The following is a 27,166-nucleotide window of genomic DNA, read 5'->3' on the forward strand; positions in this document are numbered from 1 at the left end:
AAGGGTTCCCTTTATTTATTTTTTTGAGCAGTATATTTTGTAGGAAATAGTATGGTGTTACTTTAAGAGCTAGGCTGCAATTATCTATAAAAGGGAGACAGAGGTGCTGTAGTTTTGAGCGTGAGTTAATTATTGAGTTAGAGCTGTAGTGTTGATAGGGAGAAACCTGGATTGGTTTAGTATCTACATGTAAGCAAGCTTTACTGCATATTGTTAAAGCAAAGTTTGTTCCTGTAAATAGAAGACCAAGACAGAAGATATTCTGATTGTACAGACTGTTTACTACTGGTTTTCTACAAAAGTGCCTTCGTTATTTCTCTGCACCACTTCCTAAATTGCCACACTCGGGTATCTTGTCAAGTCCTGCTGTGTAGCTCTGTATATCCGGACAATATCTGTACGATGAGAACTTCTGAGCCTGGCAAGAAGCTCAATTCCCAGCGCTGTGTATCTTGTTTTGGGCTTTAGAAAATTGGCACTGTGCATGAGTGTGCAAAACGCCCACACGCCCATGAGGCGTGGCCACGTAAGCACAGGAGGAAGTGAATGGCAGCGAGGTTAGTTAGAACCCACCCCCGGGTTTCCTAATAATTGTATTATTTTATGGTTGGGGGTCAGCACACCATGAGAACTGTATTAAAGGTTGAGAACCACTGAAATAAAGGGATCTGCTCCGGCCATCAACCTCCTCACGACCCTGTTCCCAGAGGCACCCACCTTGTCTTCCAAAGCTGCCAGATCTCTCTCCAAGCCCTCGTGTTTGCGTAGCAGAGCCTGCACGCTCGCAAGGTCCCTTCCGAAATCATCCGAAGCCATCAGCTGCTCTTTCTCCTTAATCCAACTTATCGTTTCGTCCACATCTCTGGAAATAAAAGACCGGCATCATAGTGTGTCTTTCCCACCTTTCTTTACTATGGTAGGTTCTAAAATCCTGATGCTAGCGGTTCACCCGCAAACTCATCTGCGTGAGGGTTCTGCCAGGCAAATGGGTAGAACCTCCCACCACCAATACTGGTTTGCTAAACTGGGCTGAACCGGGAGCAACCCACCGCTGCTTCTCTAGTTTTGGGAGGGAGGGAGGAAGGAGTTGGAAGGGACCTTAAAAGTCTTCTAGTCCAACCCCCTGCTCAAGCAGGAGACAAGGAAGGAAGGAAGGAAGGAAGGAAGGAGGGAGGGAGGGAGGGAAGGAAGGAAGGGAAGGAGGGAGGGAGGGAAGGAGGGAGGGAAGGAAGGAAAGGAGGAAGGGAAGGAAGGAGGGAGGGAGGGAAGGAAGGAAGGAGAGAAGGAAAGGAGGAAGGGAAGGAAGAAGGGAAGGAAGGAGGGAGGGAGGGAAGGAAGGAAGGAGAGAAGGAAAGGGAAGGAAGGAAAGAAGGAGGGAGGGAGGGAAGAAGGGAGAGAAGGAAAGAAGGAGGGAGGGAAGGAAGGAAAGAAAGAAAGAAAGAAAGGAAAGGGAGGAAAGAAGGAAGGAAGGAGGGAGGGAAGGAAGGAAGGGAAGGAAGGAAGGAGGGAGGGAGGGAAGGAAGGAGAGAAGGGAAGGAGGAAGGGAAGGAAGAAGGGAAGGAAGGAGGGAGGGAGGGAGGGAAGGAGAGAAGGAAAGAAGGGAAGGAAGGAAAGAAGGAGGGAGGGAAGGAAGAAGGGAGAGAAGGAAAGAAGGAGGGAGGGAAGGAAGGAAGGAAAGAAAGAAAGGAAAGGGAGGAAAGAAGGAAGGAAGGAGGAAGGGAAGGAAGGAAGGGAAGGAAGGAAGAAGGGAGAGAAGGAAGGAAAGGAGGGAGGGAAGGAAGGAAAGAATGGAAGAAGGAAGGAAGGGAGGAGGCAGGGAAGGAAGGGAGGAGGAAGGGAAGGAAGGAAGAAGGGAGAGAAGGAAGGAAAGAAGGGAAGGAAGGAAGGGAAGGAAGGAAGAAGGGAGAGAAGGAAGGAAAGAAGGGAAGGAAGGAAGGAAAGAAGGGAAGGAAGGATGGAAGGAAGGAAGGAAGGAAGGAAGGAAGGAAGGAAGGAAGGAAGGTTGGTTGCGGGCAGCAAAAGTTATAGTCCCCCTGTGGCTTTATTTATATCCCGAGAAAGGACTTTATGGGGGAGACACAAAAGGGGGCAAACTCATCTTTGGTTACACCTGCAATGGTGACTTTACAGAACATATAAAGAACGGTTGCAGGAATTGGGTGTGTCTAGTTTGAGGAAAAGAAGGACCAGGGGAGACATGATAGCAGTGTTTGAGGGGCTGCCACAAAGAAGAGAGGAGTCAAAGTTATTCCCCTAATCACCTAAGGGTAGGACAAGAAGCAATTTAGAAATAAGGAGACATTTCCTGACAGTGAGAACAATTAACCCGTGGAACAGCTTGCCTCCAGAAGTTGTGAATGCTCCGACACTGGAAGTTTTTAAGAGAGAGGTTGGATAACCATGTCTGAAATGCTATAGGGCCATGATGGTGAACCTATGGCATGCGTACTCATCTCTAACATGTATGTGCATGCTAGCCAGCTGATTTTCAACTGGCCCCACTGAGCCACCCGTCCCAGGAATCTCCATGTGGCCCATTGTAAACTGGTGGTAAGCAAGGACTCACCCAGAGGCCCTGGCAGGCCGTCTCCAGTCTCCGGGGAGCCAGGGGAGACCATTCTTGCCCTCTCCAGACTCCAAGAAAGCCTCTGGAGCCCGAAGAGGGTGAAAAATGACTTACCAGAAGTCTGAAAACGGGCCATTTCTGGACTATAGAGACTTCAGAGAGGCCTGCTTTTGGGATGGAGGAGGGGTTGCAAGCACATGCGCGTGGGGAGGATGTAAAGGTTGCACATGCATGCACAGGGAAGGGCAAAGCGAGTTCACGCATGCATGCACAGTGGGTGTGGCGCCTGGGGAGACATTGAATTATGAGTGTGGCCACACGCATCAACACACACTTTCGGCACCCAAGGGGAAAAGTTTTTTGCTATCACTAGAAACATAGAAACATAGAAGACTGACGGCAGAAAAAGACCTCATGGTCCATCTAGTCTGCCCTTATACTATTTTTTGTATTTTATCTTAGGATGGATATATGTTTATCCCAGGCATGTTTAAATTCAGTTCCTGTGGATTTACCAACCACGTCTGCTGGAAGTTTGTTCCAAGCATCTACTACTCTTTCAGTAAAATAATATTTACTCATGTTGCTTTTGATCTTTCCCCCAACTAACTTCAGATTGTGTCCCCTTGTTCTTGTGTTCACTTTCCTATTAAAAACACCTTCCCTCCTGAACCTTATTTAACCCTTTGATATATTTAAATGTTTCGATCATGTCCCCCCCTTTCCCTTCTGTCCTCCAGACTATACAGACTATACAGATTGAGTTCATTACTACTGTAGGGTCTCCTGCCTAAGCAGGAGGTTGAACTTGAAGGCCTCCAAGATCTTCTTCCAACTCTGTTATTCTATTCTACTCTATTCTAACGTTTTCACGTAAAATGTCAGGCAGACGGACATTTCCCAACCAGTCAAGCTGATACCTGTTAAAACGCTGCACCTCGGCGGCTCCAAAGAGCTTCCCCTGCCTCTGAAGGGCCAGTCCCTTGAGCCGCTGCCAGCTTGTGTTGACTTCATCCTGCTTGGACTTAATCAGCTCGTCTTCTGGGTGCTCTTCCTAGAAAGGGGAGAACAGAGAATCTTTGGGTGGATGCATAGTTCCCTCTAAGCTGAGCAGTGAGCAATCGCTCACTTAAAAATCATCATCAACTCAGAGTTTTCCAAACCTGCCCAGAAGCCGAGAGGGAAGGAGTGAGAGGGAAGGAGAGAGAGAGGAAGAGAGGAAGAGAGAGAAACAGATAGAAAAGAGAGAGGAAGGAAAAGAGAAAGAAAAAGAATGGGAGTAAGGAAGAGAGAAAGAAAATCAAAATCTAGTTTGAAACTAGCTCAACTATTTAAGTGGCATTTTGATATTGATAGAGTTGCCCTATTATGAGCTCACTGTTATAGACACACAGTACAGTATTTTATTTTGAAATTCTCTGAGGCAAAACAGGGTGGGGTTTTTATTTGTTTGTTTGTTTATTTATTATTTCTGTGCCACCCAGTCCCGAAGGGAGTGCCGCTCAGACACTATACTTTTCCGCCCACCCCCCAAAGAAATTAGAGGGAACACTGGGTGGATGTTTTCATGATTTCAAAGCAATGTTTTGCACCCAAACTCAGTTGTTCCACAAAAGGACTCTATGTATCTATCTATCTATCTATCTATCTATCTATCTATCTATCTATCTTTAGATCACTGAATTAGGGTGTCTTTAGGAAACTCCACATCTGGAGCAATGGCCAAAAAAGAAAGAAAAAGAAAAAGCTATGGAGCTCCATGTGTCCTTAGGATTGATGGAAAGTAGAATAGATGGAAAATATTGACTCAAGACAAGGGCAGGTCACGCTTACTGGACCAAAAACTCCAGCTCCAACTTGAATAAGCACCCTCTCCATGGTTGCAGGTGCACTGTAAACGTTTCACGTTAAAATCTGAGGGAGGTGTTTAAAGCCAGACGGACACCCAGAGCTAAGGAGCCCACCCACGCCAACGGCTCCCGCAATCACTCAAAGGTTCTGACCTGGATCAACTTGCTGGCAAACTGGTTCACTTCGTTCACTCTCTCCTCGTGGGCTGCCAAGTCCGTCTGGAACTCTTCGAACTTCTTCTGCAAGACCTCCACGTGCTCGAGGTCCTGGCCCAGCTCCTCCGAGGTGACAATGGCCTCCTAGAAACAACAAGAACAACAACGAAAGCTCGGTCAGCAGGCGACGAGAGGAGCCGACCCAGGAAGCCCTTGTCTGGAGCGTGGTGAGTTTTTAAAGGGTTGGAGAGACCTTCTCCTTCTGCAAGACAGCTGCGGATCGGAATAGGGTCGTGATGGCGAAACTATGGCACACCTGCAGCGGTGGGCTACGAGCCGGAATGCTAAATTGCGCTCGCCGCCGCAGCTCATAAGTTCTTGCGGGACCGGCGCAATTTTGCTGGTGCACCTGTGGAGGAAGCAAAATCACGCACGGAGCCGCTGGTGCGCCCTTGTTTCGGTGACTTTTTTGGCTTCCGCGCATGCTGAAACACGGGCACACCTGTGGCTCCATGCGCGATTTTGCTTCCTCCAACAGGTGCAGCAGCAAAATCGCGCTCTACATAGCGGGGTCATAATCTCCCTCTTCCTGCTTGTTATACCTCTAGCTATGCAGCCAAGCATCCTACTTGCTTTCCCTACCGCCTGACTGCACTGCCTGACTGAACGCCCCCTCCCCAATGATAGAAACATAGAAGACTGACGGCATAAAAAGACCTCATGGTCCATCTAGTCTGCCCTTATACTATTTCCTGTATTTTATCTTACAATGGATATATGTTTATCCCAGGCATGTTTAAATTCGGTTACTGTGGATTTACCGACCACGTCTGCTGGAAGTTTGTTCCAAGGATCTGCTACTCTTTCAGTAAAATAATATTTTCTCATGTTGCCCCTGATCTTTCCCCCAACTAACCTCAGATTGTGTCCCCTTGTTCTTGTGTTCACTTTCCTATTAAAAACACTTCCCTCCTGAACCCTATTTAAACCTTTGACATATTTAAATGTTTCGATCATGTCCCCCCTTTTCCTTCTGTCTTCCAGACTATACAGATTGAGTTCATTAAGTCTTTCCTGATACGTTTTATACTTAAGACCTTCCACCATTCTTGTAGCCCGTCTTTGGACCCGTTCATTTTTGTCAATATCTTTTTGTAGGTGAGGTCTCCAGAACTGAACACAGTACTCCAAATATGGTCTCACCAGCGCTCTGTATAAGGGGATCACAATCTCCCTCTTCCTGCTTGTTATACCTCTAGCTATGCAGCCAAGCATCCTACTTGCCTTTCCTACCGCCTGACCACACTGCTCACCCATTTTGAGACTGTCAGAAATCACTACCCCTAAATCCTTCTCTTCTGAAGTTTTTGCTAACACAGAACTGCCAATGCAATACTCAGATTGAGGATTCCTTTTCCCCAAGTGCATTATTTTACATTTGGAAACATTAAACTGCAGTTTCCATTGCTTTGACCATTTATCTAGTAAAGCTAAATCATTTACCATATTACAGACCCCTCCAGGAATATCAACCCTATTGCACACTTTAGAGTCATCGGCAAATAGGCAAATGATAACTCGAACTGTAGGCCTTCGGGGTGAAAGAGAGCAACAGGAAGGGCTGTGGACACAGAGACCTTGTCATTGATCCAATCCAAGACATCTCCACATTCTCGTAAGAACTGCACCAGCTTCTGGGCATGCAACAGCCTGACCCCTTTCTCTCGCATCTTCTCCAGAAGCAGTTCCCACATCCGGTGAAGCTCCTCCAGTCGACTCTGGGAAAGAAAAAGAACAACAATAATGACGACTCAACTTAAGACCAAAAAAGGGGGGGGGAAGGAGGCGCTTATAGGAACAGATTTAACATAGAAACATAGAAGTCTGACGGCAGAAAAAGACCTCACGGTCCATCTAGTCTGCCCTTATACTATTTTCTGTATTTTATCTTAGGATGAATCTATGTTTATCCCAGGCAGGTTTAAATTCAGCTACTGTGGATTTATCTACCACGTCTGCTGGAAGTTTGTTCCAAGGATCTACTACTCTTTCAGTAAAATAATATTTTCTCGTGTTGCTTTTGATCTTTCCCCCAACTAACTTGAGATTGTGTCCCCTTGTTCTTGTGTTCACTTTCCTATTAAAAACACTTCCCTCCTGGACCTTATTTAACTCTTGAACATATTTAATTGTTTCGATCATGTCCCCCCTTTTCCTCCTGTCCTCCAGAATATTAATGTTAAAAAATAACATTAATATATTTTTACTTCCGTCTGAGTTGCTTTCAGCAAAATAGTAATGGCAATAGCACTTAAGGCTTATATTCCGCTTCATGGCGCTTTGCCACCTCTAAGCAGTTTACAGAGTCAGCATATTTCCTCCCAACAATCTAGGTTCCTTATTTTACCCACGTCGGAAGGATGAAGGCCAAGTTAACCATGAGCTGGTCAGGATCGAACTGGTGGCATAAGAACATAAGAAGACCCCTGCTGAATCGGGCCAAAGCCCATCGAGTCCAGCATTCTGTGTCATACAGCGGCCCACCAATTGTCCATGGGGATCTTGAGCAGAAAGAGGAGGCAAGGCCCTCCCTGGCAATGGACAGAGTTAACCTGCAATACTGCATTTTAATCATTGTGCCATCACGGCTCTTAGATAAAGATAGAGATATGATAGATAGATGATAGACAGACATAGAAATAGATAGATAGTAATAGATTTATAAGCCGCTTTATAGTGTTTTACAGCTCTCTCTAAAAGGTTTAGAGTCAGCCTATTGCCCCCAACAATCTGGGTCCTCGTTTTACCCATCTCGGAAGGATGGAAGGCTGAGTCAACCTTGAGCTGGTCAAGCTTGAACTGCTAGCAGTGAGCAGATTTAGCCTGCAATTCTGCATTTTAATCACTGTGCCACCCTAGCAGATTAGATAGATTAGAAAGGATGGATGGATACAGACACATAAAACAGATGATAGATAGATAGATAGATAGATAGATAGATAGATAGATAGATAGATAGATAGATAGATAGATAGATAGATAGATAGATAGATAATGAGAGACAGACAGACAGCAGAGATAAACAGCAATATAGTTTAGACTTATATATCACTTATATATATATACAGTGCTTTATAGTCCTCTATTAAGTGGTTTTACAGAGTCAGCCCTCCAACAATCTAGGTCCTCATTTGACCCACCTCGGAAGGATGGAAGGCTGAGTCAACCTTGAGCCAGTCAGGATTGAACTGCTAGCAGAGAGCAGAATTAGCTTGCATTACTGCATTCTAATCACAGGGTGGGAGGGAGGGAGGGAAGGAAGGAAAGAAGGAAAGAAGGAAAGAAGGAAAGAAGGAAAGAAGGAAAGAAGGAAAGAAGGAAAGAAGGAAAGAGGAAGGGAAGATAGCAAAAGCATTTAGACTTATATACTGCTTTATAGACCTCTCTAAGCAGTTTTACAGAGTCAGTCTCTGTCCCCCACAATAATTTGGGTCCTCACTTTACCCATCCTCGGAAGGTTGGAAGGCTGAGTCAACCTTGAGCCTTGTGGGATTTAAACTGCCAAATTGCAGGCAGCCGGCAGGCAGCAGAAGTAGTTTGCAGTACTGCATGCTAACCACCGCGCCACCAAGGCTGCCTTTTATGATTTGAGATTCAGGTGAAGCCTCATTTCATTAGGCAAAAACTTCTGAACAAAAGACTTCATCCTTGTGCTGATTTGCATAACGAAGCCCTTATGACAATTGTTGGCACTGAGTTACATCAAGTATGTCAAGGGCAAGTGGGACACGGCCCCCAAAATATTGCTTTGCCTAATGACGTCAGTATAAAAACAGCAGGGAACTTTGGGGAGATTTCACTGTACCTAAAATTGACATTTCCCCCCTCCTGTTGTCTAAGTGTCAACATGCAGTCCGGGGTATCATTCGCATGAAAAGTGACATGTTTTTTGTGCCATGCAGACAGGGCGGATTTGATTTAAACCAAGTCAATTTAAATCACCATTTAAATCAAGTCGATTTACATCACTATTTAAATCAAGTCAACTAAAATAATAATTAGTAGGCTTGATTTAAGTCAGGCGGAACTGCTGCAGGACACAGATGGTAGATGAAATCTTTAAAAATTAGGATTTATTTATTTAAATATGTTTATTGGATATATACATTAAAAACAGGGTACAGAAAAGTAAAGGGAATATATATAATGTACATTCTAGCAATTATAGTTTACTTATATAGCATGCGTGAGTGGGGAAGGAGAAAGGAAGAAAGGGATTTAGAAAGAAGGGAGAGAAATACAAGAGGAGGAAGGATAGAAAAATAGAGTAAGAAAAGAGTAGTAAGAAGAGTGTCGAGGGCCAGCTCAACTCAATTTAAATCCTAATTTTTAACAATTTCATCTGCCATCTCTGTCCTGCAACAGTTCTGCCTGACTTGCTTGATGTTGACTCATCAACAGTTCCAATACTGAAAAATATACAGCCTCATATGCTATATAACTAAACTCCATTTCATGCTGAATAAACCAAATTATAACAATAGCATTTAGGCTTACCATATATACCGCTTCATAGTGCATTTATAACCCTCTCTAAGCAGTTTACAGAATCAGGCTCTTGCCCCCGACAATCCGGGTCCTCATTTGACCCACCTCGGAAGACGGAAGGCTGAGTCAACCTAAAGCCAGTGGTGGGATTTGAACTACTGAACAACAGCTAACAGTTAACTGAAGTAGCCTGAAGTGCTGCGCTCTAACCACTGCGCCACCCCGGCTCTTTATAGAAACATAGAAGTCTGACGGCAGAAAAAGACCTCATGGTCCATCTAGTCTGCCCTTATACTATTTTCTGTATTTTATCTTAGGATGGATATATGTTTATCCCAGGCATGTTTAAATTCAGTTACTGTGGATTTATCTACCACGTCTGCTGGAAGTTTGTTCCAAGGATCTACTACTCTTTCGGTAAAATAATATTTTCTCATGTTGCTTTTGATCTTTCCCCCAACTAACTTCAGATTGTGTCCCCTTGTTCTTGTGTTCACTTTCCTATTAAAAACACTTCCCTCCTGGACCTTATTTAACCCTTTAACATATTTAAATGTTTCGATCATGTCTCTCCTTTTCCTTCTGTCCTCCAGACTATACAGATTGAGTTCATGAAGTCTTTCCTGATACGTTTTATGCTTCAGACCTTCCACCATTCTTGTGGCCCGTCTTTGGACCCGTTCAATTTTGTCAATATCTTTTTGTAGGTGAGGTCTCCAGAACTGAACACAGTATTCCAAATGTGGTCTCACCAGCATTCCATAGAGCGGGATCATAATCTCCCTCTTCCTGCTTCTTATACCTCTAGCTATGCAGCCAAGCATCCTACTTGCTTTCCCTACCGATTATGAATGTATCTTAAATAGAAAACTTTCTTTATGTAAGACTTTTACTCCAAAAGCATTTTATTAAAATAAATTTGATAAAAATTGGGGGGGAAACCCGATTTAATTTTTTTTAAAAATCCCATTTCCTTATTTTTTTTCATTATTCTTTTTAAGTCATCGATTTTTATCCACCCTGCATGCGGAACAATTCTCCAAACCAAAAGGAAACGAGAGAGGCACAGCCAAATTCAGAGGGGGAAAAAAACACAGCAGCATTCAAAGAACACAGGTTCAAAAAATAAAAGGAAAGAAAGAAACCAGCACAACACACACCACCCTCAGAACCACCTACTCGTATGTGGGCCCCAACCTGGGTGGTGGTGACTATTGGGCGCTGAGCAGTCCTGTAAGGGGTAAAAGACTGAACAGACAGATTACCATGGCAGACAGAACATTAAAAAAGGGGGCAGACTATCTTTGACACTGCCCTCTATCACATAGGACGACTATGCAAGAAGGTTGGCGGGGCTGCGGGGCAGGGCCTTCTCTGTGGCTGCCCCGGCTCTATAGAATCAACACCACCACCCCCAATGTCCATACTGCTCCCACTCTACTGGCCTTCCGTAAGGCTACGAAGACCTAGCTTTTACGGCAGTCATCAACTAACAACCATCATCGCCAAATCATATAAATGGTATGCATGCATGTTGTTATGATTGTTCTACCGTGGGTTTTAATGAGGGTTTTATTGTTTTAGATTTTATATTCGACTTCTTTTTTTATTGTTTTTGTATTTATATTGTTTATTGTAAGCCACCCTGAGTCCTTCGGGGTTGAGGACCCTGAGTCCTTCGGGGTTGGGCAGCATAGAAGTCGAATTAATTAATTAATTATGTGCAATTGATTTTTCTGCAACAAACTCCAATAGGTTTAACTGCTGGGTTTTTGAGTATTTGTCGACTGCTTCAGCCCACATCACTCCAGGCATAGAAACATAGAAGATTGACGGCAGAAAAAAAACCTCATGGTCCATCTAGTCTGCCCTTATACTATTTCCTGCATTTTATCTTACGATGGATATATGTTTATCCCAGGCAAGTTTAAATTCAGTTACCGTGGTACCGCTACCTAAGAACACCTCTATTTACGAACTTTTCTAGATAAAAACCGGGTGTTCTAGATTTTTTTGCCTCTTCTCAAGAACCATTTTCCACTTACAAACCCGAGCCTCCAAAACTGTAACCAGAAAAGGGAGGGAGAAGCCTCCGTGGGGCCTCTCTAGAAATCTCCTGGGTGGAAACAAAGCTGGAAAAGGCAGGGAGAAGCTTCCGCGGGGCCTCTCTAGGAATCTCCTGGGTGGAAACAAGGCGGGAAAAGGCAGGGAGAAGACTCTGTGGGGGCTCTCCAATAATCTTCTGGGAGGAAACAGGGCCAGAAAAGGCGAGAAGAAGCCCCCATGGAGCCTCTCTAGGAATCTCCTGGGAGGAAACAGGGCCTCCACTCTCCCTGTGGTTTCCCCAATCGCACGCATTATTTGCTTTTACATTGATTCCTATGGGAAAAAATTGTTTCCTACAAACTTTTCTACTTAAGAACCTGATCACGGAACGAATTAAGTTCATAAGTAGAGGTACCTCCCTACTGTGGATTTACCAATCACGTCTGCTGGAATGTTTGTTCCAAGCATCTACTACTCTTTCAGATCCACCCTCCACGATTCAGCTGCGAAAGAAGATTGCTGGAGGCCGTCAACACTCACCCTGATGACTTCAACGGCAAAATGCCCCTCGTTGATCATGTGGTTCCCCGTCTCATCCAGCTTAACGATGGCTCCGGAATTAGCCTGCACTTCAGCTTCAAAGGCTTGGTGCTTTTGCAGCTTCCCCTGGGGGAATACATATATATATTTAAATATAAATAATATAATGTATAGAAACATAGAACATAGAAGACTGACGGCAGAAAAAGACCTCATGATCCATCTAGTCTGCCCTTATACTATTTCCTGTATTTTATCTTACAATGGATATATGTTTATCCCAGGCATGTTTAAATTCAGTTACTGTGGATTTACCGACCACGTCTGCTGGAAGTTTGTTCCAAGGATCTACTACTCTTTCAGTGAAATAATATTTTCTCACGTTGCTTCTGATTTTTCCCCCAACTAACTTCAGATTGTGTCCCCTTGTTCTTGCGTTCACTTTCCTATTAAAAACACTTCCCTCCTGAACCTTATTTAACCCTTTAAGATATTTAAATGTTTTGATCATGTCCCCCCCTTTTCCTTCTGTCCTCCAGACTATACAGATTGAGTTCATTAAGTGTTTCCTTTTATTTTATTATATTGTGCTTTATATTTTATTAAAAGTGCTATTGCTAACATGTTGTAAGCCGCCCTGAGTCTAAGGAGAAGGGCGGCATAAAAACTGAATAAATAAATAAAATAAATAAATAAAAATAATAAATAATATAAATAAATATAATAATTGTAAAAATAATAATAATAATTTATTAGATTTGTATGCCGCCCCTCTCCGAAGACTCGGGGGCGGCATATAATAAATATTATAATATAAACAAATAATATAAATAATATATGTAACGTAGGCGTCATCAGTCCTGCGCAGCCCCTTCCTGTGGGTCACCCGAATCTCAGCGGCTTCCCCCACCCACCCGAGGATGTGCCCACCTGCAGATTCGAAGGGTCTTTGTAGCTTTCGTCGGAGGCAATCTGCAGCTTCTCCTGGATCCATTTCTCCAGCTCGTCCGCATCCCGCTGAAAGAACTGGAACCTGTAGGAATCTTCCAGCTTTTGCCGCCGCACCGTAGAGAGCTCCTTAAACCGGTGGTACCGGTCCAAAACCTGCTGACGTCTTTCCTGGATGTCCTCGGCGGTTTCCAGCACTTTTACGCCGGTGGGATCCATTCTCTGAAAGGGAAAAGTCATCCGTGAACTAACGTAGGGAGACCGCGACTCACAACCACCATGGAGCAGTCTAAAGTTTGTTTGTTTTTAACTTTTTATTTTATTTATTTATTTATTTATTTATCTATTTATTTATTTATTTATTAGATTTGTATGCCGCCCATCTCCGTAGACTCGGGGTGGCTAACAACAGTAAAAAGACAATATGAACAAATCTAATATTAAAAGTAATGTAAAAAAAACCAATTTAAGAAACCAATCATACATACAGACATACCATGCATAAATTTTATAAGCCTAGGGGGAAGGGAATATCTCAATTCCCCCATGCCTGACGACAGAGGTGGGTTTTAAGGAGCTTACGAAAGGCAAGGAAGGTAGGGGCAACTCTGATATCTGGGGGGAGTTGGTTCCAGAGGGTCGGGCCCGCCACAGAGAAGGCTCTTCCCCTGGGTCCCGCCAAACGACATTGTTTAGTCGACGGGACCCGGAGAAGGCCAACTCTGTGGGACCTAACTGGTTGTCAAGAAGGCCACAAACAGGGATTGGAGGATCTCGGGACGCGGCCACAGTCATAGTGGATTATGGGACCGCGGGGGGAAATTGCTACAGTCACAAGGGTGAAAAACAGTCGTAATGTCACTTTGTTTCACGCCGTTGTAGCTTCAGATGGTCACTAAGTGAACTGTTGTGAGTCAAGGACTACCTGCACCTTCAGTTACAGTTGATAATCCCGATAGTCGTCACCCCCTATGAATAACTAAGGCCCCCAACTGCATTGCAGTATTTTAAAAACATCCTTGGGAAGAGAAAGAGAAAGGGAGCGGTTGGATTCTGGTGTTTGTTTGTTTTTATTTTTACCCTGTTAATTTAAACCACAAATCAAATCTCCTGCCACATATCTCCCAGAGATCAATTAGAGCACACAGAGTTGGTCTCCTTCAGGTCCCATCAGCTAAATGATGGTTGGCGGGACCGCAGGGGAAGAGCCTTCTCTGTTGCTGCCCCGGCTCTATGGAATCAACTCCCCCCATGTCCGTACTGCCCCCCCCCCCCTGCTGGCTTTCCGTAAGGCCACAAAGACCTGGCTATGCCAGCAAGCTTTGGGGCCCTAAATCAACCACTAGCTTGACCACATGTATGAATAGAAACATAGAAACATAGAAGTCTGACGGCAGAAAAAGACTTCATGATCCATCTAGTCTGCCCTTATACTATTTTCTGTATTTTGTCTTAGGATGGATCTATGTTTATCCCAGGCATGTTTAAATTCAGTTCCTGTGGATTTATCTACCAAGTCTGCTGGAAGTTTGTTCCAAGGATCTACTACTCTTTCAGTAAAATAATATTTTCTCATGTTGCTTTCGATCTTTCCCCCAACTAACTTCAGATTGTGTCCCCTTGTTCTTGTGTTCACTTTCCTATTAAAAACACTTCCCTTCTGAACCTTATTTAACCCTTTAATATATTTAAATGTTTCGATCATGTCCCCCCTTTTCCTTCTGTCCTCCAGACTATACAGATTGAGTTCATGAAGTCTTTCCTGATACGTTTTATGCTTAAGACCTTCCACCATTCTTGTAGCCCTTCTTTGGACCCGTTCAATTTTGTCAATCTGTATGAATGGCAAGTACATATGTTGTTGAATTGTCTTTATGAGTTTTAATTAGGGTTTTGGAATTTAGACTATTTTTTCTTGACTTTTTATTATTGTTGTTATTTGTAATTTACATTGTTGTAAGCCGCCCTGAGTCCTTTGGGATTGGGTGGCATAGAATAAATCAATAGGTTTTTTAAAATCTTGCCTGCCTGGTCAAGCCGAAGAGCCAGCACTGTCCGAAGACATCTCCGTGATAACGTGGCCAGCATGACTCAACAGCAAAGGTGCAGAGAGACCACCATTACCTTTCCAGCAAAGGTGGTCCCTATTTTTCTACTCGCATGCTTTTGAACTGCTAGGTTGGCGGAAGCTGGGGCAAGTAACGGGAGCTCGCCCCGCGGGGATTCGAACCCCAGAACTTTCTGATCGACAAGGTCAGCGTCTTAAGCCGCTGAGCCACTGCGTCCCTACTAGTTATTAAAGCTAGTAACACAGTTATTAGGTGAATGTGGGTTCCCCTTTGACTCAGCTGGTCAGAACACTGCAAAGAGGGGATCATGTGACGCCAACACACTGCGACCGTCATAAATACGGGGCAGTTGCCAAGGGTCTGGATTTTAATCTCCCGACCTCAGAGAGGATGCAAATGGTTACGTGAAAAATGGCCGTTACGTCCCTTTTTTAAAAATACTGTTTCTGTTAATATTCTAGAATTTTTAAGTGTTATCCATTCTTTCAGTAAATTTGCAATTGAGGCATGGTAATATAGTTCCATGTTTGGTAACCCAAATCCACCTCTTGACCTATGGTCTTGTAGGTCTTTAAGTTTTATTCTGGCCTTTTTTTTTGTCCATATAAATTTGCGAATTTTTTTGTGTAAGTTTTTGAAAAAGGTCCTGTTTAATTTAATGGGTGCAGTTTGAAAAAGGTATAAAAATCTAGGAAGTATATTGCTTTTAATTACAGCAATTTTCCCCATTATAGAAAGTGGGAGTTTCGACCATCTGCAAAAATCTTTGTCCATTTCATTGATTAGTTTATCGTAATTGTCTTTCTTGATAGTGCTGCAATTTGCGGTAATCCATAGTCCTAAGTATTTAACTTTTTTGGCGGTTTTGATTTTGGTAGATTCCTCTAGCTTCAATATTTTTTGTTATCATTTTTGTTTTTTCCCTATTGATTTTTAGTCCGGCAATCTCTCCAAATTTATTTATTTCATTAATTAGAATAGGTGCAGATTTTAAGGGGTATTTTTAAAAATACTGTTTCTATTTGCTGTATGCCGCCTAAAGTCCGCAAAGAGTTGGGGGGCTTATAAAATTAATAAATTAAAAAATTTTTTCCCCAGGGCGGTTGCAACTTCGAATGATCACAAAAGAAACTGTTGTAGGTTGAGGGCTAAGCCTAGTATTGCGTAGCTTTTATCCCTGCCCAGGTCTCTGCTGCTTTTAGCTTTACACTGGGAGCTGCAGAACAAAACTCCACGGCACACCTCTTGCTATTCATGTCACACAATTTTAATTGCCCTTCAAATGGAATCTCTCTCTCTCTCTCCTTGTGTGTGTGTGTGTGTGTGTTTAGAGGAAAAAAGGCTCCCTTTGTAAGCCAAGTAAGAAAACTAAGTCAATTGGAAGTGAAGTGCTTTAGTCTGGGAATAATGCGCTGTTCTTTTCCACGGGAACAAAACACACAATAATAATTTTTTTTAAAAAAAACCCAACAACCTCCGCACACAACTCGCTGACATCAGCAGGCTGGAGAAAGTCACACGCAGTGGCGGTGCTGCAGAGCGATGCAGCCTGCATCTCGCATCGGCCTTTGCGGCCGCAGCCAGGGCCTCCACTAGAGCTAGCCGCTTAGCGGGTGTTTGGAAAGCCTCCATCTTTTGTCCTCTACCCCACCCCAAAATGGAGACCTATTTCAACCCCCCCCTCTCTTTTTCACACTTCCCTGGGCGTTGATAGGGAAGAATAGACTTTGCTCTCCAACTCACACACACATGCACACACACACACCCCATCATCATCACATTCCACACATTTTCTCTGGCGCAAGGCACAAAGCGGCTACGCCCCACTGCATTCTGCCGATAAGGTCAGAGATGGACAAAAACACCCAAACTGCAGAAGGAAGCTGGATTCAAAGACCCCAAAAAATCTTCTCTGGATTGATTCCTCTCCCACCCCCGGCCAGCACAGCAATCTCTGTACTGGCAGTGGCTAATGGGAGTTGGAGTCCTTCACACTGGTAGGTTAGGAAAGGCTGGAGAAGATCAGGAAAAGAGCTTACCGCTTAGAGAGTTTAAAGAGAGAAGCAAATATGTCAATTTCCTTTTAAATAGCTTTTTTTGGGGGGGTGGAAATTGTTCACTCCCCACCCCACCCCAGAGGCTTTGCCTAAAGAACAAGGGGGCAGACCTGAGGCTGATGGGCACCAAAACAATGGTTCCTGCCCATTTTTTCTGAACATCCCCCATTCAAAGCAATTAAAAACACAAGAGAATGCCATGGGAGAGAATGCTGAACAAGGGGTATTTTTAGCCTCTGCAATGCAACAGTGATAATGCTAGCAAACTGCCATTCACAAAGGAAAATGGGGCAGGAAGGGGGGGGTTAAAGGGGTTTTATAACCCTGCTTAGGCCACAGGCCAAGTTATGGGACCCCCCCCCCCCCCCCACTAAACAGGAATCCTGTTTAGGAGAAAACCTTAGCCACGGAGGAGAGCTTATAGCAAGAATTATATCTTGTGCCAGCCTCCTGTTTATTTTTTTTTGCCATAATTTTTATTGATTTGTTTTTAATATTTACATCTTAATGTTTTCAGGTGGGTCGGCATCCATATATTTACATTTATATTAATATATTATATATTTATACATTGTATATACTTTCGTAAGCTACTTAAAACCCACCTCTGCCGCCAGGCATGGGGGAATTGAGATCCTCTTTCCCCCTAGGCCTTTACAATTTTATGCATGGTATGTCTGTATGTATGTTTGGTTTTTATATTAATGGGTTTTTAATCGTTTTTATTATTGGATTATTATTGTACGCTGTCTTATTATTGCTGTTAGCCGCCCCGAGTCTCCGGAGAGGGGCGGCATACAAATCCAATAAATAATAATAATAATACACAATCATTTTTAATATTCTTTTTTTGTCCATCTCTTGCTGTTGTTCTGCATTTCTTTTCTGTGTCCATTTATACCATTTCATTCAAGTAGCCTTAAACGTTTGAGTCCTTTTGATCATTTAGTTCCATCATTAATCCGTCCATTTCCACACATATATTTTTAAAATTATCCCCTTCTCAGTCTTTCCATGTTTTTGGAATATGTTTTTTTTTAATAATACCTAACACAAAGAATTCTGTCGTAAATTCAATTACAGTGTCCGTTATTTCCTGTAGCCATTTTTGGAGCTTCCTCCAAGACTTTTTTGCTTCAGGACACATCCACCATAAATGAAGAAGGTGCCTTGCTCTTTTTTGCATTTCCAACATGCCTTGTTTGTTTGTTTGTTTGTTTGTTTGTTTGTTTGTTTGTTTGTTTGTTTGCTTGCTTGCTTGCTTGCTTACTTACTTACTTACTTACTTACTTACTTACTTACTTACTTACTTACTTACTTACTTACTTACTTACTTACTTACTTACTTACTTACTTACTTATTGGATTTGTATGCCGCCCCTCTCCCTGGACTCGGGGCGGCTAACAATAGTGGCAAAAACAGAATGTAAAAATCCAATATTAAAACCAGCTAAAAACCCTTGTTATAAAACCAATCATACATACAAACATACCATGCATAAATTGTAGAAGCCTAGGGGGAAAGATTATCTTAGTTCCCCCATGCCTGACGGCAGAGGTGGGTTTTGAGGAGCTTACGAAAGGCAAGGAGGGTGGGGGCTATTCTAATCTCTGGGGGGAGTTGGTTCCAGAGGGCCGGGGCCACCACAGAGAAGGCTCTTCCCCTGGGACCCGCCAACCGACACTGTTTAGTTGACGGGACCCGGAGAAGGCCCACTCTGTGGGACCTAACCAGTCGCTGGGATTCGTGTGGCAGAAGGCGGTCCCTGAGATAATCTGGCCCGGTGCCATGAAGGCCTTTATAGGTCATAACCAACACTTTGAATTGTGACCGGAAACTGATAGGCAACCAATGCAGACTGCGGAGTGTTGGCGTGACATGGGCATATTTGGGAAAGCCCATGATTGCTCTCACAGCTGCATTCTGCACGATCTGAAGTTTCCGAACACTTTTCAAAGGTAGACCCATGTAGAGAGCGTTACAGTAGTCGAGCCTCGAGGTGTATATTGGGTATATTTGGGTATATTTTCCCCTATCTTTTCGGGGGCCAGCCTCCTGTTTTAATTGCGCCAGGTGAAGTGAGTTGAAAAAGGTGCAACATAAGAGATTGGCTTATGAAATATTGAAAATATACATGTATCTTATTGATATATTTTAAGAATATTTCATTTTAGCGTGTGTATATTAACCGCGTTTCCGTGCACACACCTCTCTACCATGATGTACACCTAGGTTTTTTTTGCCAACATTAAATTTTTCCACCTGTGTTTCTCCTAAATTGTATGTAATGTGTGTGTGTGTGTGTGTGAGCTTCTATCTTTTTAAGATATCCAAGGGTGCCCTAAATCTAGGCAGCGTTGGCCTGCCCTCAAGGATTTACACAAACATTTTTATAAGGTTTTTTTTTAAAAAAAATTCAGCTGTTTTCCTAATTTATTTATTTATTAATCAGATTTGTATGCCGCCCCTCTCCGTAGACTCGGGGCGGCTAACAATAATAATACAATGTAAACAAATCTAATATTTAAGTTAATTAAAAAAAACCAATTTAAGAAACCAATCATACATACTGACATACCATACATAAATTTTATAAGCCTAGGGGGAAGGGAAAGTCTCAATTCCCCCATGCCTGACGACAGAGGTGGGTTTTAAGGAGCTTACGAAAGGCAAGGAGGGTAGGGGCAACCCTGGGGGGAGTTGGTTCCAAAGGGTCGGGGCCATCATAGAGAAGGCTCTTCCCCTGGGTCCCGCCAAACGACATTGTTTAGTTGACGGGACCCGGAGAAGGCCAACTCTGTGGGACCTAACTGGTCGCTGGGATTCGTGCGGCAGAAGGCGGTCCCGGAGATATTCTGGTCCGGTGCCATGAAGGGCTTTATAGGTCATAACCAACACTTTGAATTGTGACCGGAAACTGATCAGCAACCAATGCAGACTGCGGAGTGTTGGTGTGACATGGGCATATTTAGGGAAGCCCATGATAGCTCTCGCAGCTGCATTCTGCACGATCTGAAGTTTCCGAACACTTTTCAAAGGTAGCCCCATGTAGCCTAATGATTGCCTAATCTGAAATTTACTTTCCTTTGGGGAAGTGCCGCTGCAGGAAGCCTTTCTTGGCGAAGCAGCCACCTCACCTGTCGCATCCAATTCAAAGCCCAGCAAGGTGTAAAACACCTAGACCAAGCAGGCCCAGAAACAACTTTGCTGCAGCTCATGCATATATGCATTATGATATACATGGGCATAAACACTGTCGGTGCCTTCAATAAAGGTGAAATATTTATGGCCGGGTTACCAGAAGCAAATTCCTTCCTGCATAAAAGGAACAATAATGTGGGGCCGGGCTCCATTTTAAATTGACCTTGCCTTAAACACTTAAGATGCCCTTTTAACTACCTTCTCATGCAAACAATCGAACCTGAATATGCCAGCAGTGCGTATTCTTCATAAATTTAGGAAAGCTGAAATAACCTTCCACCAAAGGCCAAATGTAAATTTGGTCCTTGGGATTCAGCTGCATTGAAAAATAAAGAGCTGGATGGAAGAAATGACAGGACAAAAATACAATTTTTTATAGAGCCGAGGTGGCGCAGCAGGTAGAGTGCTCTACTGCAGGCCACTGAAGCTGACTGTATATCTGTAGGTCAGCGGTTCAAATCTCATCACCGGCTCAAGGTTGACTCAGCCTTCCATCCTTCCGAGGTGGGTAAAATTAGGACCCGGATTGTGGGGGCAATAGGCTGGCTCTGTTAAAAAGTGCTATTGCTAACAGGTTGTAAGCCGCCCTGAGTCTAAGGAGAAGGGCGGCATAAAAATCAAATCAAAATAAATAAATAAATTTAAACCAGAAATGTTTCTTCTTGGCATCCTAGAGGTGAAAATGGATAAGAAAATTCAATAATACGCAATAATGCATATACTGACAGCCGCTAGAATTGTCCTGGCATAACACTGGAAACAGGCCGACTGCCTATCGGATACAAAGATTATTAGTAAAATATTGGAATGCACCAAAATGTACAAATTGACAATGGAGCTACGCCAAAGAGATGAATCAGAATATTACAAAAGTTTGGCATAGATGGCACATCTTGTTGGAAAATAGAAATAAAAATTAGATAATTACATAGGAGTGTCTATACATATGCATGTAAGAAAATGTAAAAAGGGGGAACATGTGTGCAAGTAGCAATAATGTAAGTAATAATGTAATAATAGAGTAGAACGTATGAAAAATGAGAACTTAGATAAGTAACTGTTATCAATGATGCCGGTACAAGCTTGCTCTAATGGCGAAAATTAATAGCGTGCTTTATGGGGGTTTTGTCTGTGTGTTTTATATTGTTTTTAATTTTGAAAATGTTTAATATTTTTTTTAAAAGAAAAAAAAAGCTGTCTAGTATCCAAGTTCATCTTTGTGAGCTGATGCGCAATTCTCTATTGCAGGTGTGACGTGGCAAATCCAAAATTTGAACAGGCTAATATAAATTGCTGTTCCAACCATTTTTTCTTCTTCTATTGTGATTTCAGCCTCTTCAGCGTTGTTCCTACCCTCCTTGAAGGAGATCGGTCAGGCAAGCATGAATCTTCATTTTGATAACCTGCCATCTCAGCAGAAGGACCAAATCTCAGGAGCATGCAGCAAAGTACTAGGAAATGATAAACTGCGGTTCCATCATCTAAAATGTGACCTTTTAACAGTAGGTGCTTTATGGAGATATCCCAAAATCCAGCATAAGGCCGGGTAGGGCGGAAAAGCACATTACTGTATTCCTTTTTATGCACAAGAATCACTAAACATGCAACTCATTTTCATCATTATTTTAAGGGTAACCACCTTCAGTTAACGCCTTCGGTTTTCAAGGCTTTCAACCAAAATAAAGCAGAATTGGATGGTGCATCTCTCAATCCTAAAATTCCTTCTGGTTTGAGTTGAAGGAATAAAAGAAGGTTAGGATTTATCTATAAAATGATTAACTGGCAAATTTGGGTACATTTTTAAATACATTCCACTTCTAAGTCATAGTCATGCAGAGGTTAGCAAAGACTGCATTCTGTGCTAAATCACGCCAGGAAGAAATCAGTGATCTTACACAGCATGGATAAAAATTACATGCTAAACATGCAGAATCTGGAATTCATAGAATTTGCAGCCCCTTTGCTCCAAATACATAGATTATAACTTCCCTGGCTTTTCTTTGTTTGAATCGATGTGTACCTTTCCTATCCTGATCCACATAACCGTTTATATATTCTAAAGTGTTAATTAAAAATCCAAAAAAAATTGTTTCAAAAAAACCCAAAAGCAAAATTAAAGCATTCTGACTCCACTCCATGCAATAAAACTGAGCATTTCTAAAAATGCTCTTTGCCACAAGGGTGAAAAGAGCAGGAACATCAAACAAGAAAAAAAATGTGGGCCCGCATGCACATTTCAAAATACCTGCGCTCTGACTTTGCGAAAGGACGACAACATGATGAAGCAGCTCAGTCTAAAAGGGAGGAGGTATACCAAGATATATATATATATATATATACTAATTCTATGCTAAATCCGTAATAAAACGGTGACATTACTTTGTCATTTGTAATTTTGTCAGTACCAGCCATTTTCAAACATTGATGGCATGAAAATTAACCCATCCTACACGCTTACTAACTCCTTTAACTGGTTAAAATTAACAATAATTTTAAATAGAATTAGAAGAGAAGAAGAGAATAGAGCTGGAAAGGGACCTTTGGAGGCCTTCTATTCCAGCCCCCTGCTGAAGCAGAATTTATACCATCTCGGACAGGTGACTGTCCAGTCTCTCCTTTAAAACATCAACATTCTTCTATTATTTCTGTCAAATCATTTGTGGGTTTCTTGACAATGTGACACAACTTTCTTCTGCAACAGAACTAAGTGCAAAATAAATCCAAGTTTAATTCCAATCTAGACAATTTTAAAAAAAAAATCTTAGCATAAGTTTACAAAATCGCTGATTTCTTAATTTGGAGGCATCACTTGGAGCTTTTTAATTCCAAAGCAAACGCTTCCTAGAATCTTCTAGAAGCATCCTTTATGTTCTTGTGCTAGAAGAAAATTCTAGACTACAGTTTGAATCGCTATCTGACACTGAATCTTACCTAACTGGATTTACTTGAAATTAATTCTCACAGTCTATTCCTAATGGCACTCCCTAAAGTCTAAATAAAATAAAGTCAACTGGGTAAATTGGAACTCATGTTTTAAAGCAAAAAAATGTAAAGGTTTAAAATAATTCTACAGAAATTCCATTGAATAAAGCAAACTTGTGCAGTTTGCTTTATATTACATTATATTAACATTAATCCAAATACACCGCATACATAAACGGGCACCACCTCCCCTCAAAACCTGTCGGGTTTATTCTGTACATATACAGAATAATTATTTTAAATGTGCACAGGGATTATATAGTGTGATAAAGCACAAAGGACAAAGGATTTATGCTAGTCCAAGTCTTTTTTGTATGTAGCAAGAGATCTTGAAATATGACAGACTGTACAATCATTTTAAAAACTGTGGGCATTTTAAACATTATTAGTGCTCACTTAAAATTAAAAAAAAACAGTTCGTTTTCCAGGGTGCCCAGTTTCCTGGAAATCCTGCTCTTCGGGAAATACTTTTGCGGGAGAATTGCCCCCTCACCCGCGAGACCCCTCCTTGTCTCTGCTGTTTCTTTCCGCTCAACCTAGCACAGAGCGGAGAATGTTTAACACAAAGCAGCAGGACGCCATTGTTGGAAACCATGGTTAGATGAGGCTTCTCTTATACGGTATATTTTCCTGCTTTAAAAAAAAAATCAAATAGATGGATGGCAAATTTAGCCTCCTTCAAGCTTGGAAGAGGATCCTTGCTTTGCTTGGGTGGGGGAAAAAGGCAGACCATTTGAAAGGGTTACGTGTTTAATTCGCCAGCCGTAATTGAATCTGAATGAAATTCCTGCTGTTGCACAGGGCGGATCCTGCCTCTCTCTACACACACACACACAATGTTGGTTGTGCGGCTCTTTTCCAAGGGCGGAAGGAACAACCGGTCCACCAAGGCCAAGAAAACAATGCGGCACCCACCACACCCAGCTCTCTTCCATCCTTTATCCTTTTTTTTTTTAAGCAAAAAATTGCATTTTTAAATGCAATTTTAGGTTTTGAGCACAATTTGCTGGGCTGGAAATGTTTTTTTTAAATGGCAAGCTAAGGTGACAACACACACACAAGGTCTGCAAGAATCTGTGATGCAGTTAAAAGTACAGTACTGTACTAATAAAATGATGGACAGAGTGATCTCTGACAAAAGGCAAAGGGACTGAATGTCATAACTCAGATGGATTTAGATTAACTATATCATCTAGTGTTAAAATAGGTTTCGAAAATTTAAAGAGGGCTATATTGTCTTCAGTTTACTTTTGGATAGAAATAAAACATACTGTATGTATATCCCAAAAGTGCTTTTTCCCCAAAAGAGAACTTGATTTCCTTGGGGGGGTTTTGGGGGGGGGATTGAAAATGTTTCCCTTCTTATCCAAGTCTTCAGTTCTTGGATGAAAAGCAAAATCTTTTCAAAGGTAAATCATCTTTGACACAAACATGGCCCGGATGAATGAAAATCTCCAGAGATATTTACACATGTACATGTAGATATTTATTTATTTATTTATTGGATTTGTATGCCGCCCTAGACTCGGGGCGGCTAACAACAGTAACAAAAAAACAGCATGTAAATCCAATACTAAAACAACTAAAAAAACCCTTATTGTAAAACCAAACATCCATACATACAAACATACCATGCATGAATTGTAAAGGCCGAGGGGGAAAGAATATCTCAGTTCCCCCATTCCTGACGGCAGAGGTGGGTTTTAAGGAGCTTACGAAAGGCAAGATATGCCCCTTTCACTATTAAGGCTGCTGGAGGGCTTACCAAAAATATAAATTATGGGTTTATTTTATATACGCCAATACGCTGGAAAAGTCTGACAGATGAGATGAGGCAGATGGTTAGCAGAAAGTACAAAGATTAACTTTGGCATGTACATGACTGATAAGGGAATGAAGGGTTAAGCAATCGGAGGAGTGTTCCAGTAGGGTTGGGGAAAATATTTCAAGTTCCTTAGCATTTTCTTTCAGGCAACTAGCTAACCAAAATGCCTTGGACTCACTGCATCTAATTCATCTGAAGATTCCCCATCTGTAGCAGATTTAATGTGCCGAGTTGTCAGCTGGCTGGAATCAAATTGGGATTTTATTTGGGGCTCTAACTTTTTCCCTCAGCAAATAATTCTGTAGGGTTTATTATTATTATTATTAATTATTGGATTTGTATGCCGCCCCTCTCCGCAGACTCGGGGCGGCTAACAACAGCAGTAAAACAGTACAACAAAATCCAATACTAAAAAAACAGTTAAAAACCCATTATATAAAAACCAATCATACATACAAACATACCATACATAAAATTGTGAAGGCCTAGGGGGAAAGTGCATCTTAGTTCCCCCATGCCTGGTGGCAGAGGTGGGTTTTAAGCAGCTTACGAAAGGCAAGGAGGGTGGGGGCAATTCTAATCTCTGGGGGGAGTTGGTTCCAGAGGGTTGGGGCCGCCACAGAGAAGGCTCTTCCTCTGGGTCCCGCCAAGCGACATTGTTTGGTTGACGGGACCCGGAGAAGACCCACTCTGTGGGTCTTTATGCCTTTAAGCAGCTATGACCAATTAAATGAATTCATTCAAAGAGATGACAATGATCTGAGAAACCACCACCACCACAAAACACTACAACTGATGGAAATAGCAAGATATCAAGAGAGAAGGAGACATTACTTTTTTAATGGGAAGGATGTTTCCTCCACATATTTGGAAGATGTCTCTCAACAATGGTTCGTTATACAAATTTATTATGATTATGCTGAACTATATGCCAAGATCAGGAATCCACCGCCCCTCCTACATCTTCAGAGACAGACAAGTCTTACCAGAAAACTTTACTCCCAAGGCTGAGGTATGTACTCATCATACCAACTGCCCTGCAACCTGATCGCCACCAATTCAAATTATGCCTTGCTCCCAAGCCAAAATTCTTAGGATGCTGCAGCTAAGCAACCCTCGCAAAGAACACGGACGGAAAGGGGAGGCAGCCCCCCAACGCATTCAGAGCCGCTAATTGAAAGCAGATTGGCTTAAACGTACAATTCACTAAATGCTGATTCCTTTGCAAAACCCATTAGCCTAGGAGAGGAGGGGTACTTGACCATAAGGTAATTTCTCTGTGAAATCAACCCTTGCACCTTCCAAATGAATAAAACTGGAAGAATACGACTGGAAACAATTATTTTATTACCAGGCATGGTAAGATGGAGTCTATTGGTCTATGATTAACATGAATATGGCTGGGCGTGCAACGTACACCTCCCTCCCTTCCACACACATAAGAAATCATAAGAATTGAGCCCTTAATATGCAAGATAGGGTGTTTTTCCCCATTCATTTGTGAATGCAGAAATGCATTCTGAATGCATTTCATGGATGAAATGGAGCTTTGCAGCCTTTGGATATTTTCTAGGAGTATCCAAAGGTTGGAAAGCTCCCAAGATTCCAAAGCCCATCATCCCCCGCCGAGGGAAAGCTGGCCTGTGGGGCCGCTGGAGAGTAGCCAGGCTGCAATACAACCTTAAGATGCTATGAACACCTAAAGCGCCTTACCTGTCTCACCCGCGCAGGCGCAGAAGGAGCGCGCTCCGCCTAAAGAGGGCGCTCTAAGGCCTCGCCCATCTTTCCCCCCGCCCGTGCCGCTCGGCCCACTCATCATGGGGGGGCTCTCCCTTTCTCCCTTTCCCCGGCCGCCCTTCCGAGTCCTCCCGACCCCTCCTCATCCTCACCGGGTTTTTGGAAAGGCTTTCACTCCACCCGGCAACCTCACTTTTCCTCAGAACGCCGCGCGTCACTTTATTCCTCCTCACGAGCCCTTCAAACACCGACTGGCCTCCGCCGGTGCCGCCGCCCTTATTTATAAGATGGCCCGCGCTGACGTCATCGCCGCAGAGCCGGCTGCAGAAGCCGAACCTCGCCGAAGAACGGTGCTTGAGCGGCGGAAAAACCCGAGGCTTAAAAGAATGCGAGCGAGCCGACGGCACCCGAGCGGGGCCGGAAAGAGCCGAAAGTTTCCAAGGGCAAATGTCTCGTTTGTTGGTAATACGGTGCAGAGGGCAAATCGGTGGTTTCTACGCGTGACGTCATTTTATTCCGTTGCTCAGCCAGAATAATAAAAACTTAACCCTATGCAGAATAGAATAGAATAGTATTTAATAGAATTGAATACAATTGAATTGAATTGTTTTATTGGCCAAGTGTGATTGGACACACAAGG

At 42.8% G+C, this 27,166-nt stretch overlaps 1 protein-coding gene across 4 annotated transcripts in view; it reads right to left on the reverse strand.

Moving 5' to 3' along the window:
* SPTAN1 (spectrin alpha, non-erythrocytic 1) overlaps nucleotides 1-26,805 on the reverse strand; it is a 119,176-nt gene extending 92,371 nt beyond the window's left edge. For all 4 annotated transcript variants that reach the window (XM_070758862.1, XM_070758861.1, XM_070758860.1 and 1 more), the window contains exons 1-7: nucleotides 26,679-26,805; nucleotides 12,637-12,876; nucleotides 11,707-11,832; nucleotides 6,210-6,350; nucleotides 4,570-4,716; nucleotides 3,487-3,620; nucleotides 718-862 (exon numbers count right to left, since the gene is read on the reverse strand). In XM_070758862.1, coding sequence (XP_070614963.1) covers nucleotides 718-862; nucleotides 3,487-3,620; nucleotides 4,570-4,716; nucleotides 6,210-6,350; nucleotides 11,707-11,832; nucleotides 12,637-12,873 — 930 coding nt within the window. In that variant the 5' untranslated portion in view covers nucleotides 12,874-12,876; nucleotides 26,679-26,805. The remainder of the gene's footprint in view (nucleotides 1-717; nucleotides 863-3,486; nucleotides 3,621-4,569; nucleotides 4,717-6,209; nucleotides 6,351-11,706; nucleotides 11,833-12,636; nucleotides 12,877-26,678) is intronic.
* Between the last annotated feature and the right edge of the window lie 361 nt (nucleotides 26,806-27,166).

Source organism: Erythrolamprus reginae, chromosome 8, assembly GCF_031021105.1.
Source record: "Erythrolamprus reginae isolate rEryReg1 chromosome 8, rEryReg1.hap1, whole genome shotgun sequence".
NCBI lineage: Eukaryota > Metazoa > Chordata > Lepidosauria > Squamata > Dipsadidae > Erythrolamprus > Erythrolamprus reginae.